The sequence below is a fragment of the Lontra canadensis genome, unplaced genomic scaffold, assembly GCF_010015895.1.
Source record: "Lontra canadensis isolate GAN:19392208 unplaced genomic scaffold, GSC_riverotter_1.0 scaffold63, whole genome shotgun sequence".
In the NCBI taxonomy this organism is placed as follows: domain Eukaryota; kingdom Metazoa; phylum Chordata; class Mammalia; order Carnivora; family Mustelidae; genus Lontra; species Lontra canadensis.
In genome coordinates, this window is record NW_022631057.1 from 12,268,393 (window position 1) to 12,289,728 (window position 21,336).

At 45.7% G+C, this 21,336-nt stretch overlaps 1 protein-coding gene across 10 annotated transcripts in view; it reads left to right on the plus strand.

Moving 5' to 3' along the window:
* Positions 1–21,336, plus strand: part of SRGAP2 (SLIT-ROBO Rho GTPase activating protein 2) — a 227,878-nt gene that overhangs the window by 81,337 nt on the left and 125,205 nt on the right. For all 10 annotated transcript variants that reach the window (XM_032878469.1, XM_032878479.1, XM_032878468.1 and 7 more), the window contains exon 3: positions 7,122–7,314. In XM_032878469.1, the coding sequence (XP_032734360.1) occupies positions 7,122–7,314 (193 nt within the window). The remainder of the gene's footprint in view (positions 1–7,121; positions 7,315–21,336) is intronic.

Here is a 21,336-nt window from a genome sequence, read left to right on the forward strand (position 1 = left end):
TATGGCCTCTTCACCCTTCCACTTACTGAAATTCTACCCATCCTAGGAATACCAGTTCAGACTTCTATGTCCTCCCTTCTTCTCTGCCTCTTTCTCTCCCCTCCTTTCTCCCCTCCACAAATTTGAAAGCCTGCCAGATATTGTTCTGGGTCCCAGAGGTATGTTGGTGAACTGGAGAGACAAATTCTTCTTCTCAAGGACTTTAGTTTTCATCAGGAAGCCTTGCTTTAGTCATGTTAGTCCTCGCTACCTTTCTGAGTCCTCAAAACTTTTACTAGTAGTATTTATTCCTAAATTCAAGTATACATGTACAGCACATACCATATAGTATACAATAACATGAAAATTTATGCAATACAGATATCTAGCACAAATATCTATTAAATAAATACCTGGCATAATTTATGTAACATAATATCTAGCATAACTTAGGTAGTGCATTAGTATATAAATTTCAAAAATGTATATTTTGATCCCGTCTTCACAATTAGATTGTTAAGTTCCTTGAGCGTAGGGAACTTAATGATGCTTCCGAGCACTTTAGAATCCTACACTTTATTCATGAGGACTCCTTTGTTTCTAAGGAAACAAAAATCCAATGCAAACTATTTTAAGCAAAAAAGTGAATGAGTTGGCTTATGATGCTAAAAGGGCCAGATATAAACCTGGCATCTGGCCATGACTTGGTTCAAGGGCTCGAGTTTCCTTTTCCCAACTCTCAGCTCTGTTTTCTCCGGGTCAGCTCCATTCTCAAACAGGTTTTCCAGTCATGGTGGCAAAATGGCGGCCGCAGTCTCAGATTCTCATTGTCTTCAGCTCTTGGCATGCAGGTAATGTCCACCATCTTTGGAAAGGGCAGAGGTGGAGTCCGCTTTACCAAAACCACATGGGCTAAGAGTTAGGGAGGCTGTAGATGCAGAGAAGGAGAAAAGATAATTATCTATCACATCCCCATGTTCCGGAAGCTTCGTAGCTATAATTGGTTGGTTGTCGGATAAACTCATGTCTAGTTCTATGTTGTGTTTAATAGGGTAAAGTAACGATGAAAAAGGCCATCAGTCACTCTTCGAGGAAGAATATTTGCTGTTTCCTCCTTTATCAAAAGTAGCTTGATGATGGCCTTTTCTTGGAACAGTGACAACTCAGCCATAAGTGATAGTATCAGGCATTGAAAGAAGGGGTATAGCAGGTGGACTGAAGCTGATCTATGTCTCTTTCCTCTATCACTGTGAGCATACCTCGTTTATTTCTACTATTATTTCTCCTTGTTTGCTATAGGCTTTTTCACTGATTTCTTCCCTACTGTTGTGCTAATTTGGAGTGAGGACTGCTGTCTTTCTATTCGTGGTGCACCCGTCAGGTGCACAAATACATTTTTATGATAAGAGTAGGTAAGAAAGGACAGTGGCTTGGGAACCCAGTGACCTGGGTTTCAGTCCGACATCCACAGCTAAATAGCTATGTGATCTTTGGCAGTTCCTCTCCTTTCTCTGGGCTTTGGTACTGTCATCTGTCCAACAAGGATTTTGGAAGGCCCTCCCATTACTGAGTTTGTAGAAGAGCAAACCAGTAAGGTGAAGAGCCGGACTTGGCAGGGCATCTCGGCATTTTGTTTCCTGGGGAACAGTTTTGATAGGGGCTGATTACCCTTGAGATAAGAGGTCTTGGTAAGAGATACGCAAGGTAGAGCCTGATGAAAGCTTCAGTTGTCTTCTTATATAACACTTGCTGGAAAGGTACTAGGAATTAATATTCCTGAGGTGGCTGAGGTGACATCATGTGTTTGTGAAAGGGCTAAAAGCAGGTAAGGCAGATTTTGTGGAAAAAGCCTGGCAGTCAGTCCCAGTTCCAGTAGCGCACATGGGCTGAACAGAACCTGTGGAAATTGCAGCTCCTATCCCTTAGGTGCCAGATCATCAAGGAGAAGGCGAGGGCCTGCCTGTGTTACCCTCCTGTGAGATTACATTTTTCTCCTGACCTACCCACCCACCCTGATTTTCTCCTCAGAAATGTGGGACTCCTAGGAGGGGATTTTGTGTGACTTCATCAGAAAATTCCTGAAGAAGGAATTTTGAAAGAGGGGAAGAAAGGGACTAATATCTCTGGATTGAAAGCAACAGACAACAAAATTCTCCTCTGCTCTGCTGACTGGTGAATTCCCTGGGTGTTCTCTGAAGTGAGGACAGTTTTCAGAGGACTGTGTCGCCTGTGTTGGCAGGTGTTATATAATTTAGCATCTACATGATTAGAATTGTGGCAAGGCCCTGTTTTTGTTAAATGATCAGTAGTATCCTGTTAGGGCTAATTTTTCTTCTAATTTCATCCTTCTTGTGATCTTTCACCCTCTTTCCAAAATGGAAATGAGCCTCCTTCTAACTCCCAGGACAGGTGTACTTAGGATCTCAGCTGTGGCCAAGTGTGGACAAGGAGTCAGCACCTGCTGGGGGAAGGCTTGCTGGGTATGTCTGCCGATCCTGTATTTGAACTCATGCATAAAAGCATTCCTTGCTGGTTTTAATCTGACACCGTTCGGAAATGATGTCTGCCCGTGGAGTTCAATGTCATGGCCAAGCTTTCCAGCCAGAGGGGCAGCTTCCGGTATAGGCTTTAAGAATATTCAATGCAGAACTGAGATTCAGCCCATGCAAATGGAGAAATGGAAACCAAGAATTCCTTCCTCTTTTTGGTGCCACTTTGTTGGGCCATTTTCCCCTTAGCTGGCAGGATGGTGCTCAAAAGAACATGACTTTGGGGGGCGTTAAATTTTGTAAATGAGGTGTAATTCACATACCACAAAATTCACCTTTTTAAAAAGTACACGAATTCAGTGGGGTTGTTTTTCAATGTATGCACAAGCTTATACAGTGATCACCACTATCTAATTCCACAACGGTGGCATTAAATTTTGACTTGAATCTTTGAATGAAGTATCAACCAAAGGTCAACTCTGATGTTCAGGAAACTAGTTTTAAAACTTTTATTCTTTTTTTCAAAGGAAACTACAGAAATATCATTAAAAAAAAAAAAGTAATAGAAAAAAGAGCCAGAGGATGTTGAATTTTTCTTAGGCTTGTTTTTTGTTTTTTTTTTTGCTTTGGTTTCTTTTGTCTGCTACTGATGATTTTTTTAGTCGTTGGTCTTTGGGTTGGGACTTACTCCCGTGACTATGCTATAATAACCAGTATTCAAAGTAAAAGCAATAAGACTGTCCTTGCTTTCTTTTCCTCTCTTTCTTTGTCAAGCCAGGCTTCGTTAGGGCAGGGCACAGGGCTGTTTCATTCATCCCCACCATCACCTAGCTCAGGCTCTACGGTACAACAGGACTCAGTAAAGATTTAGTGAATAAATGGGCTGTGTTAGGTGCTCAGGGGAGGTCATTTTGGCATGTATCACTCAAGGCTCATGGTGACCTTGTACTTGGGCTTTGTGGATGACCATGGAATTCATTTGCATCCCTTGAGGTCCAGCTGCCTCTAGAAAATGAGAGCTTGACTTCTTCCCGTGTAGTTCTAGGGACCGAACCTACAAGGACCCCATCACCTCCAGTTCCCAGGGAAGCTCATCAAAACTGGACCTCACATGCCTTCCTGAGTGGATGTGGTGAAGCACAGCGTGGGTGGTGCGAGTGTGTGTCTTTGAGTGTACACCCCGTGCACGTGCGTACTCGCGTAAGCACACGATGGGATTGGGAGGAATTCCTCCGTGTTCGTATAAATTGTCCCTTTCTTCTTTCTGCTCCTGTAGTTTATTGGTAGGCCGGGGAACAGAGGGGCCTCCAGCCTGGGCACATGGCCCAGGCGGGCTGGCATTCAGTGGCCTATTGTTTCCTGCCCCTTCTGTGCATGGACAGAGGACTGGGGCTGGCACAGCTGCCTTCTTGGGGACCATTGTTTTTCTTTGCAGCAGCAGCAGAAGTCTGAAGCAGCACATTTTGTGCCGGACAGAGCAGCCATTCTGTCCTGGAGCTGCAGGCCTAGAGGTGGGGGTGGTTGGAGGCCCCCTTACATGTCGTGTGGGCATCCTGAGGCCAGCAGCCAGGGAGGTTTCTCCTTCTAGGCAGGTTGTGGGGGAGGGGAGATGCTCAGTGGAGGGGATCAGGAATCAACCACAGTAGCAGGTGGGATCTAGTAGCAGAGGCTACTTTTCCTGGATCAGGTAGGGGTGTCATTGCTTCCTCACTTTCTCTGCCCTCTGGGCATCCTGGCAGACCTCAGGGTATGCTCCCGGGACAAGAAAAAACACTTTCTCCAAAGCTGCCCTGTAGAGTAGCTGGAAGAAGCAGGGAAGGGGCCCAGACCAGTCGTGAGCTAGTCAGAACATGGCTCGTTATCGAGTCAGTGGGCCAGTCCAGACTTGATTCTGAATGATTTCTCAGCTAGAAGGTGGAAAAGGGGATGTTCCATAGGTGGGAGCTATAGAAACTGTAATTTACCCAGAAATACTTCCAGAGCCTCCAGGCTTGTGTTCTCTGTCTCTTATTTCTCTGGTCCATAGTCAAGCTCTTTGGCAAGTTAGACCTTCATTTAGCTTCAGCCTCACTTGCACCTAGTGGTATGACCCCTTGGTAAGTGACTTAACAGGTCTTACTTCACTTTTCTTACCTGTGCTGTCAGGATAATTGGGGATACCTGATGGGCTAGTTGTGGAGATGAGATGAGATGATGCATTTAAAGCCCTCAGTAACCCTTCCTCTCAGAGTCCCCTCAGGGACGCCTGAGAGTGGAGTGCACTTTGTATTACGCTGGCCACTTGAGGCACCCGGGAAAGGCAGGGGGATGTCTGTGTTGGCTGGATGCGCCTGGGGCCTTCTTAGATTGGTTCACACCTTTCAGAGGCCGCCTAGGAAGTGCTGATTCCTTGGCCAGGGCAATCCTGGAGGGGTCTACCTCTGGAACTTCACGGGTATCTTGGGAATCTGCCTACGTCCCTCTTTTTTTGTTGGAGCGTGGCACATAATATGTCGTACCGTGTTCCTTTCTGCTCTCCTGGTTAGTGAGATTACGGAGGCAAATTCTTACATGAAGTTTAGGTGACTCTGAGGGGGCGGACAGCCCCATTTCCCACCCACATCTTCTTGCAAATCTGAAACTGACTGGGTACCTGGAGAGCCTTTTGGCCCTACGATGCTCTGATTCTTCCCTAATGGGCAAGTTGTAAGTAATATCAGTGAGCAGTGTCAGTGCTCACTGATACTACTTAGGGCGCTCTCCACCCACAGTCTGCCCACTCAGGGGCTACTACTGCCAGCTTCTACTTCTGTCTACCAATAGGTAGAAGGGGGACAGATGCCTCTACGAATAGTCTTGACAAGGGCTGTTCCCTTTAAGAGGCCCAGAAATCTCTGGCAAGGGCTAGATGCCTGACATTGCCCTCTGCACATCTTCCCCCAACACCCTTGTAATCAGACTCCCAAAAAACACAGAACAAGGGAGCTTTGATGAGTGATGAGGTAGGCGGCTTTTCAGCTCAGCCTTCTGTCTGCTTGAAACCATCCTCCGGGGCTCACTTTCAGTTCAGGTGAGGTTCCCGTAGGCCTGATTGGCATTGATGGTTGGCAAGGGGGAGGCACGGGGACGAAGAGGGCGAGAACTGCACTTACAGATCCCCCGAGATCACGCATAAAGAACCAGATACTTCTGCTACATTCTGATATGGGTGAAAACAGAGACAAAAATGGAGATAAGGATAGATTATAGACGCCCAGTCACTTCAAGGCGAAGCTAAATGCACCATTTGCCCCTTGTCATTGCTTCATAAGAGTGGTGGGCAAAACTTTCAGCCTCATAGCTCTGATCCTGGACTTGCCCCTGGTTTATCCAGACAGAGCTCAGATGAAAACGCTAGATCTCCCTACCACCCCGCCCCCTGCACTACATGGCATAGATAGAAAGCTTTGTTAGGACTCTCTACGATTTGGGAATGACTTTGGGGCATGCCTAAGGAAAGGCATAATTACACAGATGCTCTTTTCCCCTGGGATTGGAACCACCGGCCCAGCCTAACGCATCGGAGCTGAGCAGGCTTACAGGGGAAGGGTGTGAAGGGATGGCTCCGTTGCAACGGGACTGGCCGCAGCATGCGCACTGCCGGCCTTCTCTGAGCCGAAAGCAGTCTGGTTTTGGCAAGCTGCTCCCCATGGGTGTCAGGGCTCTTGTCAGGAACAAATGCTGTGTCGCATTTAACGCAGCTCTGGTTGCATCTGGAGCTACGTTGCTGTGGTTCCAGGGAGGGTGTTGGCTAACCCTGGGTGAGGACTCTCTGCTAGGCCGAAATCCGCAAGCTAGAGCTTAGCCTGGAGTATTTCTAGCTTTGACACAAAAGAGGCTCTGAGCATCCCGAGGATGAAGTGACAGCAGTGTGAGTGGTATTTGTTGGTGAAAAAAAAAATCAGCTCCTTGAAGACTGGTTTACATTCTGTGATATTGGAAACTATGAAATCTGATCGATGCTGAGAGGTTTGCGTGGCTGGAAGTCTGGTGCTTGTTGCGTTCTTGATCGCTACTGTTTGATCTGGAGCAGGACCCTATGTATCTCCATTAAAATATCCCGACGGTCACTCACCCTCCTTCATGAAGATGCAGGAAAACATCTTGAGACCATGGGAGAAAGTATAAAAAGTAGGAGCTTGGGCTCTAGAGTTGGTCTTTCTGGGTTTGGATCCCAGCTGCACTACATTAGCAGCTTGACTTCCTTAAGAGTCAGTTTTCTCATCTTTAAAATGGGGACGAAAGTAGTGCCCACGGAACAGGATGGGTAGGAGGTGAATCATTAGGCTTTCAGCCAAAAGAGAGCTCAAGTTCTCGCACTATGCCAGAAACACAGTAAGGTGCCCAGGACATGGTAACCCAATAGCAGATGCCTGATAAGCAGTTTCTCTTAAATGACTCAGCAGATCCCTGGTTCCAGTTTCTTAGTGGTCCCAGAAGGGTTGGTGGAATTTTTGGAGGTGCCTCATATCCTATGGCCACGTTAAGCTTGAGCCTTTTTTTTTTTTTTTTAAATTAAAGGCTTTAAGTTCCTAACTAAATAAAAGGGGTAAATGTGGGTATGTATGTTTCTGTTTTGTTGTGTCTTGGCTTTAGGGATCGCCGTCTGACAGTCTAGCCTTGCTTGTGTTGTAGAGATCCGCGCCCAGCTCACGGAGCAGATGAAATGCCTGGATCAGCAGTGTGAGCTCCGGGTGCAGCTTCTACAGGACCTCCAGGACTTCTTCCGGAAGAAGGCAGAGATCGAGATGGACTACTCCCGCAACTTGGAGAAGCTGGCCGAGCGCTTCCTGGCCAAGACGCGCAGCACCAAGGACCAGCAGTTCAAGTAGGGACCCCGCGGCTGCTTCCCGCAGGGACCTCGGGAATGGGGCCAGGGAGGGGGTGAGGTGGGGTGTGACACCTAGATCCGTGCGCATTCTTGAAAGGTGCGCCAGGGACGTCTGACTGGCTAAAGGTAGAGAGCCCTTTCAAGGACGTCTTTCTGTATGGGTCGGATATGCAGGTCAGGATCCTAGAGGGGTCAGAAGAGATGGTGAACTGTGCTAATAATGACAGCACACACTTTCAGAGCGCTTCCTGTGTGCTAAGCGTGGTTCTAAGGGTATTACGTATTTAATGTAATTTAATTTACTTATTTAATTTAATCATTTAATCTCCACAAGTTTGTGCGTTGATCGTTGTTGTATCCCCAGTTTACAGATGAGGAAACCATGTCATAAAGAAGTTAAGGAAGTTGCTTAAGATATTTCTCTGTCTCTTTCTCTTTCTCTCTCTCTCTCTCTCTCTCTCTCTCACACACACACACACACACACACACACCTCTAGTAAATCAATAGCAGAGCTGGGATTCAAACCCAGGCATTCCGGCTCCAGAGTCTGTGTTCTTAACAAATGACCAAACTGTCTTCAATTGGAAGAAATGAATGATGCTGTCGCCATATGTCTGACTCACTGCCCACATGGTCTGTTCCTTGGGTAGCATTTTATGCAAGTGACCCTTTCACTCTGTCCTCACTGCCATTGCCCTAGTTTAGATCATCACCCCTGTTGTCTGAATGATTGCATTACTCATTATCATCCACAGCAGAGGTTCTCGACTCTGCTCTCACATTAGAATTCTCTGGAGAACTTTTTTAAAATGCTGAAATCTGGGCCTCATTCCAGAGCAATTAAGTCAGAATCTCTGGGAGCGGGGCCTGGGTTACGGCATGGTGTAAAAGCTTTGCAGGTGATTGTAACGAACAACTAGCGTCGGGGTCCACAGTGTATGGCTTCTCCCCATTCCAGTCTGCCCAATCCGCTCTCAGCAGATGTAGCCTTCCTGGAACACACTGGAGATTGGGCGGGTTCTCTGTGCAATGGCTTCCCACTGTCTATGTTCTTGATGCCCAGGGTGTGGTCTCCTGATATCGACACCACCTAGGATGTTGGAAATATAGAATCTCCGGTCCCATCCCCAGACCTACCCTGACAAGAGACTCACGTGATTGGTATGCACTTTAAAGTTTGAGAAGTTCTGCTCTAGGCACAAAGGTATACACACCTGGGCTTATTCTTCAAGCCCCTCTACATTTGGTCCTGACTGGCTTTCCATCCTTACTTCCTGTTCTGCTTTGGTTTTTTTCATCTACTGTACCTTAGCCAAACAGAACATCAGCTCCAACGGGCCTTTGCCCATCCTGTTATTTGAACTTAGGTACCCATTCTTCACATCTCTGCATGTCAAAGACATACCTGTGCTTTGAGACCCGTCTCAGGTGCATCATGGTCCAAGAAACTTTCTTGATTCTCCCAAAGGAAAGAATGCTCTCCCTTTTCTGATTTTTACAGCATTTTATTTGTTCTTTTATTAGGGCATTCAGTACTGTCTGCCTTTCATTTTCTTCCCTTCATGGACGGTGTAAGCTTTTTCTGATTCATTTTTCAGCCTCCCACAGTGCCTGGTGCAGTATGTGGTTATATAATAGATGCTCACTAAACATTGTTGGATGAGTAAATGAATGAATGAATGTAGGAACTAATGCCAAGTATATCTTGTTTTCCCCCATTTTCTATTTTTGTTTATCACTCTAATAATCTGGGACACAATTTTCCTTTACGAACCAGCTTTGAGCAATGAATATGGAGGCTAAGTTTGAGGAGAACAGATGACACTCTCAGTATAAGCCAGAATGAGAATTTCCTCCAGATGTTTTGTCCTCAGAGCTCCTTATCTTTCTCAAGTCCTGTTCTCTTTATAATAAGCAATCCGGAGAGAATAAAATGTTATTTTAGTATATGATAAATGAAGATTTGGGAGAGAAATCATTTGCTTTAGAAAAATGACTCAATGTTGGATTTATTCTGTTGGTAAGCTACTCCTAAGTTTAAAATAGCATTTGATTTTTAGTACTATCATATTTTCAGCTCAAAGACATATTTACTATAAATTAAAGTACAGATGTGCTAATCTCTAAGTCAGCTGAATTGCTCTGATTAAGATCACATACAGGGATAGGGTGTTTTGGAAGAATTATTTCCCTTCTGATAAAGCTGGTACCTGGCTTCATCCCACCACTCCCCCCAAACAACCAGTGAGTATTTACTAAGAGCTGTCTGTGTACTCCGTATTGTACAGGCACTGGAAGATACAAGAGAAGTTTATTTTGTGTCTCCACAGGGGGCCATATCTGGCTGGGGAGAAAAGATTTTTAATACAGGAAGCAACCAGAGAGCAAAGCAATACTGATCTCATTAAGAAATCATTGGTTTTGTGTGGAATATAGATGTGATAAGAGGTCAGAGAGAAATCATCAGAGATAGATAAAGGATCTGGAACAGTCAGGAGAGTTTTCAGGAAGCAAGTGGGACTTGGACGAGGTTTTGAGGGTAGATTTGTGTAGCAGAGAACAGCGCGTGCCCTTGAGAGGAAGCAGGAGCGTTTGCTGCTGAGGGGGTACAGGGTACAGGGACGAGGGAGGGATCCACCTTCATTAGAAGGAAGTTTCTTTTCCATTCCTTCAACAAATGTCCATTGCACATTCCTTGAACTCCTTCAAGCCAGACACTGTGCCATGGGGCATAGCCGTGAACAAGCGCCGCGTCTAGTGTAGGACACTTACAGCAGGATGAGAAAACGGACGTTAAACAAATCACAGATGAGTTGAGGTAAGTGTTGTGGAACGGAAGTACAAGGTGCTCTAAGAGCTTTAAGAGGGGACTTCACTCCTTTTGCTGTCCCTTGGTGGGTAATTTACTTTAATAGCTTCCTATCTGATCTTATCCTGAGCAACTTCCCCACCAACCACCCTTTAAGTACCTGCTGGGTGCTGCGCTCTGTGCTGATTCCTCTGGAGGCTGAGGTAAGCTCTGGAACCCTCGTTAACAGGCACGAGAGACGTTGGAACAATGTAACGTGAAAGGGGCTTCAGGGGAGGTCTGAGCAAAATGTTACCAGATTACAGATATTTTCAAAAACAGTGAAAAATAAGGTTAGGGAAGTGGAGCAGACCCCAAATGATGGCGCCTTGGAAGGCAGAGAGAGGAGCTCAGGTTTGATGCGACAGCATGGTAGTGAGCCCTCTGGGTTCTTGCGTGGGGAGACCAGAAGGTAGAGTTTCTATTCATATAGGAGAAGAGGAAACATAGTGGGGGACTGTTCGCAGCTTTGCCACGGCATCTGTGAAAGACCATGTCCACCCTTCCATACAAAGCGCCACCAGTGCATAGGGAATAGACATCTCTTCAGGTTGCAGACTGGGCGGGGCTTCACGAAGGTGAAGGTCAGCGGATGGGAAATGGGAAAACACAAGTGCAGGTGCTAGGTACTGGTCCTGTGAGCTGAATTCAGTGGAGACAAGGCGGAAGCTGTAGAAGGAGGATAGAAGGATGGGCGAAGGAAGCACTTCAGGCAGAAGGAACAGGGTCGGTGAAGTCACAGAGTTGCAAACATAAGACTTGTGGGTACCTCATCTGGAGCAATGGAATAATAAGTGCAATCGTGAAACAAGCTTGGAAAAGTTGGAAGGGGCCTGATCCTAGTAGCCTGGGACTGCCAGGTGACAGGGTTTCTTCTGTCAGCGTGGGGAGCCATTGATAGTTTTTGAGCAAGGAACCTAATTATGGCCGCGCTTCGGGGCGGTAACTATGGCAACACCACAGAAGATCAGTCTCGGAGAGAGCCCGGGAAGCCCGAGGCCGGTTAAGAAGGTGTGGCGGGGAGCGGGAGCCGAAGGTTGACCTGGGCCTGGCCCGAAGTCGTGCCCTCCGAAGTAGAGGCGTGAGGGCATGAAGCACTCCGGGCCAGGGAGGCTGGGCCAGAAGAAGGGCTGTGGGTTTCCTGGCTCTCGGGAGCGGCAGTTGTACTGTATTTTCATTCAGCCGGTGGAGTGTAGCCTCGATTTTGCTGACTCTAGGGCTGATCCCGAGAATAGTTCATTCTCTGCCCAGAGCGTCTCAGCGGGCACTCGTCGCCTCCCCCGGAGCTGTAGCAGCTGTTGGCCCAGCAATGCCATGGATTTGGCTCTCTACGCTGCCAGGAGAGCAGCTGCCAACGGCAGCTCCGGGCAGACGCGGCTCAGGGCGGTGGAGACTCTCCAGGTCGGGCTGGGGTGGCCGGGGCCGAGGTCCGTCTACAGGGACCCGCCCCGCCCTTTTCCGGGCCAGTTTCTCAGCCTGGCTCCATTTCAGCCTGTCGCACTCGGTTCGGTTGGGTATTCGGTTAGGGTTTTAAGTGACTGCATTTAGGGACAAACATTGCTGAGCTGCTTTTTTCTTCTTTTGGACAACTTCTTACCCGGGAAGCCATTAGGCTGTCACTCTTCGGCTTTGCTTCCCGTTCTGCTTTGCTCCTGCTCACCTTTTGTCCTCTCCCGCACTGCGCTCCGCGCCAACATCCTCATTAAAGCCCTCCCAGCTCTGACTCCTTTGCAGAGGCTGACCCTGCGGTCCCATCACGCTCCTTCTCTTCCCCTCCCCCCGCAGAAAGAGTGAGAGATGCTGCAGATGGAACTACATAGCGTTTATTTGATTCCACCGTATTCTGCTTTGTTGAAGATGGGAACATGGCTTCCGCCTTCCCTTTGAATGGTGGGTGAACCCTGCTCCTGTCTGAAATTCTCTCCGCCTGGTTTGATTAAGAGCAGAGATAAAATACTATGTGAGGGTAGGAAGTCTTCCTAGGGAAGATGTTCTTGCATTTTCTTTGGCTCCTTGAAGAGTATAAATGTATTCCTACTTGCTGCTAAGCCTTTGATTGTCTCTTTTAAGTGGAATCTGTGTTAATATTGCCCAGCAGGACTCTAATTGATAATGCTTTGACTGTGGCTGGTTTTTTTTTTTTTTTTTTAACATAGACTTGTTGTAAATTACCTTTCAGTCATAGCTCATTTGGTTTTGATCTCCTACTTTTAATAGCTCAGTTCTTTCCTTCCCCCCTTTTTTTTTTTTTTGCCTGTCGAATCTTTAGAGGAATCCTCCTATATTGCTATCCTGCTGTGTTCTTTCCAGAGACCTTATGCTACTGTAAAACCCACTGCCAACATCTTTTCTTTCTTCCAGCTTTCCTTTTTCCTCAACAACAAATATTTGTTGAATATTTTTGAGATATTGTTCTAGACTCTTAGAGGAGGGAGATCCAAAGAAGTAGAAGGAGTGGTTCTTTCCCAAATGAGTTTATTGTCTGGTCGGGGAGAAATTCTACCTGAATACTATAACACATCTTCAGTATAAGGCAACATGTGTGTGCTGCGGAAGGGATGCAGCACGGTTGGCGTGGTCAGGAGACTTCAGGGAAGAAATGGGATGTGAACCAGACATTGAAGAAAATGGACAGGATTTTGATCGATGGAGAGGGAGGATGTTGTAGGCAGGGAGGGGCACAGTAGGAAGAAAGGACAAAGCGCTTTTCAGGTCGCAGCAAGTGGACTGGTTTGGCTGGTTAACAACTGTGTGTGGAGGAGTTGGGCAAAGGTAGATAGGGCCATATTGTGGAGGGCCTTGACTTTCGACAGATATTTGGCGCTATGCAATAGACACTGGAAACCTGCAGGTTTGAACAGCTAGGATCCAAGCTGAGGTATGAGTTCTGCTTACCAAAGCTTAACCTTAACCTTAATGGTGGTGATCGGCTAAAGGACTGGAAACTCTAGATAGTGAAAGCCGTTGCCACAGCAGATAATGAGGATCTAAATTAGGGTGAGATGGTAGGAATGAAAAGGACAGAAATTGATCCCTCGGACCATTTAGCAAGTATGTATCGTGCTCTTCCCGTGTGACAGACACATGCCAGGCAAAAGGGAAACTGTCCCCCTACAATCCTGGAGCTTCCAGTCTAGAGACAGATGGAAAACACCTGGTGCAGGAAGAATTTACAGGAATTGCTGACAGATGGGATTCAAGTTTCAAGTGAACTTGGAAACACAAAAGAAGGAGGGCTGTGAAGTTTCTTTTGGACTTGGGTGACTGGTAGATTAATGGTGCCTTTAATAGAAATACCAAAGGTAGGAAGAGTTGTTTTTGAAGGGGTACAATACGAGAAATTTAGCTTTTGGATGTTAAGTTTAAGATGCTAGAAGGATATTGAAGCTGAAATTTTCAGTAATTGAGAGAAAATCAATGGCTGTGTTCAGGGCTAAAGATCTGGGCTTGTGTTCAGGGCTGAAGTCTGGGTTTTGGGTAGATATTTGGGCATGTTCATAGCGAGGTGATGGTCGAGGCTGTGGCAGTGTCTGATTTCCAACATTAAGGGTTTAGGAGGAAAAAAGAGGGAAACAGCCTTTGTATTGTCTGTGGTACTCAGATTGCAGAGAATGAAAAGTGATTTAAAAGATATATATATATATATATTTGTGCATTCGTTCAGTACACATTTTGAGGACCAGGCATTGCGCTAGGTTGGGGATAGGAAGAAGGCAATATCCTATTCTCACTAACATGAAATTAGCAGGACATTAAAGAGATACACTTGGAAAGTAAACCCTCTTATTTGGCTGATTATGAGTTGTGCAACTCTGGGAAGGGAGGTGAGGGAGCAAGGACCCAGTATCTCAGGAATCTTGCAGACATTCAACCTGCAATACGCCTTTCAGTGGGAGGTTAGGTACACAATTAATTAGAGAGACATTCTTGTAGAGTCCTTGTTCTTGGCCTTGGGCCCAGTATTTGATTGTGTACTGTCTCTGCAGTTACGTCACCTACTGTCATTGGATTTTTCCTATGGAGTTAACTTCAGAGCTGTTCCTCAGCCTGACAGGATAGCAGGGGGTTTAAAAGCAGAGTTGTTGGCCATCGAGGTTGTTACAGCTGTGATTGCAAATCAGAAAAGGGTGGCGGACCAGAAAGTTCCTCCTTGAGTACTGATGACTTGAGGACGGAGGTAGGAGGAGGCATGAAGCTGCCGGAAGGGAGAACCCCTCACTTCCTGGGAGCAGTGTGTCACTCCTTCATTTTGGACATATTTGGGAGCTGTTTGTTCCCTTGGGGAAGATTTTGCCCAGATGTAGCATCTGGTATTGAGCAAGGGTTGGCTTCTCTTTGCCATGGCTCAAGCTATAATCTTTATTTAGAAACTAACAAAAGGTCCCCTGACGAGTGTCTTGTTGGCCTAGTCCATACAGAATTAGGTGGTGCTTGGGTCCTTTTTGGAAGACTTGGGAAGTCTCCTCACACATGGACAAAAGCAGGATAGAAGAGACACGAGAAAGCAGTTTTGGGGGGGCAGGGTGGAGGTCAGCAAGACAGGGTGCTGGCCAGTCTTTGGAACAAAGACAAAATTCATTCGAAAGCTCTTTGGTAGAGCTTAGTAGTAAAATGACTTAGTAGTAAAAGCTGAGAGCTTTATTATTATTTTTTATTTAATTTATTTTTTTTAAGTTGAGAGCTTTAGTCCAGACACATTTGGGTCTGAGTCCTCTCTCTTCCACTTATAGCCCTGTGACCTTGAGCAAGTCGCTTAACCCCTTTTAGCTTCAGTTCACTCATCTACGAAATGTAGAGAGTAATAGTCACCTCGAAGAGTTGTTTAAGGATTAGATATAATACATGTGAAGCACTAGCCTAGTGCCTCTAACTTACAGATGCTCAAAAAAAAAAAATGGTAGTTGATGTAATTATCACGACCACAGAAGGAGGATAACATGGCGGTCAAGATCACCGATTCTGGAAGCATATTTCCTGGGTTTGCAATCCTGGATTTCGCAGTTACCAGCTGGGTGATTGTAGTGAAGGTTCTTGGATGCCTCAGTTTCCTTGTCTGTAAATTCAGGGTCATACCAGTGCCTGCCTCACGGAGCTGTTCTGCTGAGTAAGGGAATTAATGTACATGAAACCCTTAGGACAGCACTTAGCACATGGAAATACAAGGGCTGCTCTTGTCCGCAGGAGATGGGACTGAATGTACTTATCCCAGGTAAGACCTTGGTGGGTTAGATTCCCTATTTATTCCCTGTGTGGAGTGAAGCATTCCTAAGCCTGGCCCCAGGTAGTATCATTTCCATCTCCCTTTTCCTCAGTGACCCCTGGGTGTGGGCCCTTGTGAATGACAAAACACATCCTCCTTCCTGATTTTTGTGATATGGCTGTGCTGGGCAGGAACTATGCAATTATGTGACTCTCTGTAATTGTATGTCCGGTTCCTATAAAAAGCAGTTGCACGTTTTGTCTTATAAGCTGTCATGTTCACAAGGTGTCATGAGCTACGTTGCACCAGGTAGTTAAGCCTGGCATGTTACTTTTAGACCCAGGCTCATAATCATCAAAAGGAAGGCATTTGTCTTCCCTCTGATGTCTAATGGGCAAATCGTGGGTTTCCATAAATATGTGCTGAGGTCCTGATTGCAAGCCGGGGTGGATGAAAGCGTGCCAGGCCTGGTCAGGTCTACCAGCAGCCTCAGTCATGAGCATCCCAGATTGTGGTCTACTGGATTGTCTCATGAGGTCAAACAGAAGCTGCTACGTTTCTGCATCCATGGCTTTGTAGCATCCTTTCAGGGTATGGAATGATAGAGGGCAGTTGGGAGCAAAACATGCTTTAATGAGCAGTTGGGACGATGCTGGAGACTACTGAGGGCTTCCGGTGCCTCCCAGGCTCTGCTGTTGGAATGCTAGCAGGACACACCTCAGCCTTTCAGCTTGCTGGAGCCAGCCACTGCGGATCGTGCCCCTTAACAACCGTGCTGGGGTGCAGGGAACTTTCAGTATTTGTTTTCTTGGCTGTCGTAAGTCCCATAATAATTCTGCGGTAGACACAAGAAGCAATGTGCGTCTGGTTCAAAGGATCTTTAATTTTCAGGAATTCACAGCCAATTAAATGAATTGACTTTGATCCAGTTCCCTTTTAAAGGCAAAAGCCATGTCATCTTTATTGGGAGCTGACTGCGTTAAGTGGGAGGGTTTACAAGATAAGAAGAAAAGACAGTCTCTGCCATAAGGACTTTTCATAATTGAAATGGGGAACATCAGACGGGCTGACAGAGAATAATAAGAACACATATGCGCATGGCACATGATTCTAAAAATAGGACCCTGTCTATGGCAGGTTCTAGTAGTCACCGGGAAGGGAGGGAAGGTAGATTACTCGGGAGGGACCTGTGCTTGGCTTAGGCAGGAAAAGGTAAAAGATAGCAGTTATGTTCTCAATTAGGTTTGGCCCCAAGTTAATTGAAGTAAAGACTTTAATATCTAATTCCTTCGCTGTGCTGAGGCATCGTGCTGGGAAGAGACGCAGAGTCATATGGGAAGAGCTCAGTGTTAATGAAGGATTTAGGGAGAATGAGAAAAAAGGAGGGTTTGGATTTTTCAGAGTTGAAAAAGGATCATCTTTCTTGCTACCTCCTGGCCTTTTACACTGCCACCAATCACTGGATCGTTGCCCCCTCGGGTTTTCAACTCAGGGAAGATCAATAAGCAGAGCTCTGCTTCTTAACATATTTTGGGTACAGCTGGTTAAAAAACTGGGATTAGAAAATGAATCGAACAAAGTAGGATTATCTTCAACGGTAGGATGCTGAGCTGTGTTTGCCAATTTCTACTTAAGCGGTCGAGACAAGGCATCCTTGCATGGAGTTTAGACATCCCTCCCTAGCAGCCTCTGTGTTCAAGGAGAGGTTGTGGAACAAGTCTGGCAGCTCTCAGCCTGCGCCCTTGTAAACAACAGATGTTCAGAACTACTGTGTTCCGGGGGGTAGGGGCGGGGGTTTCTGTTGGTGCTTGAAATTCTTTGAATTTACAGGCAGCGTCTTGAGGATTTAGCAAAAGGAGGAAGTCAGGCGGACTTGATTCTACGGCATACAGGTGGAAATGATTCCCGAGACAGTTCCTTTGGAAGACAGAGTCCACGCTCCTGAGTGGACTCTGACAGAGAGCCAGGGAAGCCAGGCTGGCAGGCCCCATAGAGAAGGATCCGGCTTCTTAGGTGTATTGACATTCTGCACTCCTCCCCTCCCTTCTTCTTATATAGATGCTCAACTGGTCAGCCCCCTCCTCGCTTCTGTTTTGTCTGGTCATGGGTGGAAACGTGTGCCCTTCCTAGCCACAGAGTCCCACGTACACACACATGCAGACATTCAGGTGGGCGTGCCACAGAGACTTTTCCATTAGCACCTCCTGAGGCCGTTTGGGTTCTCGGAACGTGTGGATTACATGGTATTGTTAGGGCCTTTGTCTCGGCCGCTAACTTTATTCGTGTACATTTTCAGTGTTGGTTTTGCCAGGTCTCCGCACTGGACGTGAGTGAGGGTAATGTTCCTTGTAGAGAATTCAGCTAGACATCTTTTCTCCCTATCCCATTCCCAGCCCTGAAACACACATATGGAGTTTCCGGCTAGGCTTTAGGACACCTTCTTTATGGCATAGTTCAGGGAAGCCACAAGGAAAAAAGATACATAATACATCTTTCTTTCTTTCTCTTCCTTTCTTTTTTCTTTCTTTCTTTCAAGTAAGATCTGTGTGGGGGGCTTGAACTCACGAACCCGAGATCAAAAGTTCACTCTCCACCGGCTGAGTTAGCCAGGCGCCCGTATAATACATCATTAGTAGGCTTTCTTGGTTCCAAATTAGAGAAGACTTTAGAAACATTCTCACCTTTAACCAAATGGAAAAAGCAATTTATCAGGTCTGGGCCAGTTTTCAAGTCACTCTCATCAGTAAGTATTGGCTTGAAAATCTTTGATAAGCTCACTTCTTATGTTGGGGGCTTAAGAATATCCTTGTGCTTTTCTTTCTTCTGGAAAACAAGTCCACTCCTGGCCTTTTTGTTCATGAACACAGAAAGTTTTGGTGAACACCAATCCTGGTAAGTGAGGTTCACCTGTACGTTTCAACAACATTTTTTCAGCACTTAGTCTACACCAAGGGCGAATTAAATCCACACAGAAGAATAAGCCATTGTTCTCATGGAGGTTTCCATTTAATGTGAAATATATTAAGGTTTTGTGTGTGTGTGTGTGTGTGTGTGTTTGTGCATATATGTGTTCTGAGAAGGTGCAGAGTTCAAGGTTGAGCAATCAGCACTGTTGAGTGACCCTTTAAGTCACCCGTATTATATGTGATTCAGTCATAACACTTGGCTTCATCTTCATCCTCAGTCCTGACCAATGGGTTCTGGCAGGTGCTGGGGTCCCAGAGCAGTGTAGAACCCAGCTTCTGCCCTCAGGAGGCTCATTGTCTCATGTGGAAGACAGGAGGTTTATATGAAAAAAAGATAACACAAAGTCATATATATTCAGTGCCAAAAGGAGAGATGGAGAAAGAGTTTCTTTCCACTTTTCTCCAGAATGGGATCTTTATAAACATTGTTTTTGGTATCATTTTAGATTTACAGAAAAGTTGCAGGAATGGTGGGAGAATTTCTGTCATTTACCAGATTGTCCGGAAATGTTAACATATTACTGCATTTGCTTTCTACTTCTTTTTCTCTCCAGACACAGCTCATGCACATGCATGTTTTTTTCCTGAAACACCTGAGCGTAATTTGTAGACATGGTGCCCCTTGACCTCCATGTACTCCAGTTTATAGTCACTTACAATAAGGTTGTTCTATGACATAAGGACTAGTACAGTGCCCAAAATCAGGGTATAAATATTGATAGAATAATATTGTATAATCCACAGATATTCAGGTTTACCATTTGTTCCTCCAGTTTTCTTTTTGACCAAAGAGATTATGCATTTCATTCAGTTGGCTTGTCTCTTTAGTTTCCTTTGACGTGGAATGGTTTCCAGGTCTTTCATTGTAGTTCATGCCCTTGCTATTTCTGGGGAGCATTCAGCTCAGTTATTTTGTAGAATGTCTCTTAATTTGATGTCTCTGATACTGTCTGGTATTTCTTTATGATTATCTTTAGGTTATGTGCTTTAGGCAGAAATACCATGGGAGCGATGTTATATTCTCAGCACATGATATCAGGAGTCACTGACTGATGATTTCCCACTACTGGTGATGTTAACTTTGATCGTTTGCTTAGAGTGGTGTCTGCCTGATTTCTCTACCGTAAAGTTATTCTAGTTTATGCTTTGTAATTAATGCATTTTGGAGAGATACTTTGAGACCATGTAAATATCATGTTGCTTTTCAAAACTTCCACTTATCAGTTGTAGCATGCGGTGATGATTCTTGCTTGAATCAATTATTATGATGATGGTCACCAAACGGTAATTTTCCTAGTTTCCATATCATTTTTTTCTACATTTATCAGTTGAGATTCTACTGTAAGGAAGGACTTCTCCATCCCCCATCCCCCCCCAGATATTTGTCTAGCTATTTCTGTATATCAATTTAGACTCATGGATTCTGCTTTTATTCAATAGGTTATAATCCTTTTTTTAAAAAACAAGGTTTTATTTATTTGAGAGAGTGAGTGAGAGAGCAGGAAAGGAGGCTGGGGAGGGGAGGCAGAAGCGGACCCTCCGCTGAGCAGGGAGCCCAACATGGGGCTCCAGCCGGGGACTCCAGGATGACGACTGGAGCCAAAGGCAGATGCTTATCCAGCTGAGCCACCCGGGTGCCCCTAACAGGTTTTTGTCCTTTACTGTCTTTATTTATTTTAATGTTCATTCCAGGCTGGTTCCTGTATCCTTTTGACATGTTCCACCGTTCAACTTTCTGGCCCAAAAAGATGTTCTAGTGTCATCTTGTCCTTTCCTTGCTTCACCTCAGGGGCCCTTTCTTCCAGGAGCCCTGGATCCTGTTCATGACGAATGGTATTTAGAAACCGTGGATGCTAGATGTGCTCCTTGTTACTAAACTCCTACTGTTTGTGGTCCCTCTTGGCAGACAGAGGCAGTTTAACGGGTATGTGTGTGCACACATGCACATACCCACACACTTCTCTGTGTTATGTCTCTATCTATGGACTTATCTCTATTAAAACCATAAGTCTCGTCCATATCTTCCAATTCTAATCCAACCCCACATGTTTTAGTCTATTTTCTCCCTTTCCACCTCTATAACCCTGTTCTCTGAACAGTGAGAAATCTGGCACCCATTATCTGTAATGTGTGTATCTTTGCCCAGTCCTAATATATCCACAAAATAGTTTCAGAACCGCTAACCCCTGCCTCTGAAGAAGAAGACTACTAACTAGAATTTAAAACTGGTTTAGAGGGTTTTGTTTGTCTGTTTGTTTGTTTCCAGCCTCAAGGACCAAAACATGGTGTTCAAAAAATTGGGTGCTAATTCCTTCTCTTTCAACCTCCAGACCTTCAGTGTGGTTTTAGTACTTATTTGAAATACAATTTGGTTTATTTCTTTCTGCTTGTATTTTATTTTTTCCCCTTCAGAATGAGGTCTTGATGGACCTTTCTCACGGCCCATTCTTTTCTCTCGAGTAGAGACTGAGCAGCCATGGGAGAAGTGAGAGGCCGGCTTATTTGTAGATGTACTTAGGGCATTATCAGAAGACAGTGCCCGGGCCTTAGGCCGGACACGGGGCAGACCCTGAGGACCATCCAGAGGTCATTTCCCCCTCACTGCTGGGCCCATTGTGACTGTGGGAGAGCCACCGGATGGGTTATGACCCTCGACACGTTCTCTCACATTCCCGCTGCTGTTCTCCATGAGCACCTCTCTCGTGTCTAGGGAATCAAGAATCCAGCTCTCATCTCAGTTCTAGGCTGACTGTGAAGTCTGTTTACCAGCAACTCATGTAATATGCTTGACATTGTACCTTGAATGATCTTGATCTGGTCCCTCAGAGGTGAGGCTGCAGGGTACTGCTCATTGACATCCAGACTTGCAGAATTTGGGGCCCTGTTGCTGGCCTGTTTGCTGGTGCCCTGTTCTGACTCCCCCCACTGTTTCTTCTCTTTGGCATTCTATGCTCAGATGCACAGAAAAGGTTCTTTTGCGTCAATTCCGACCCGGTCATTGTCG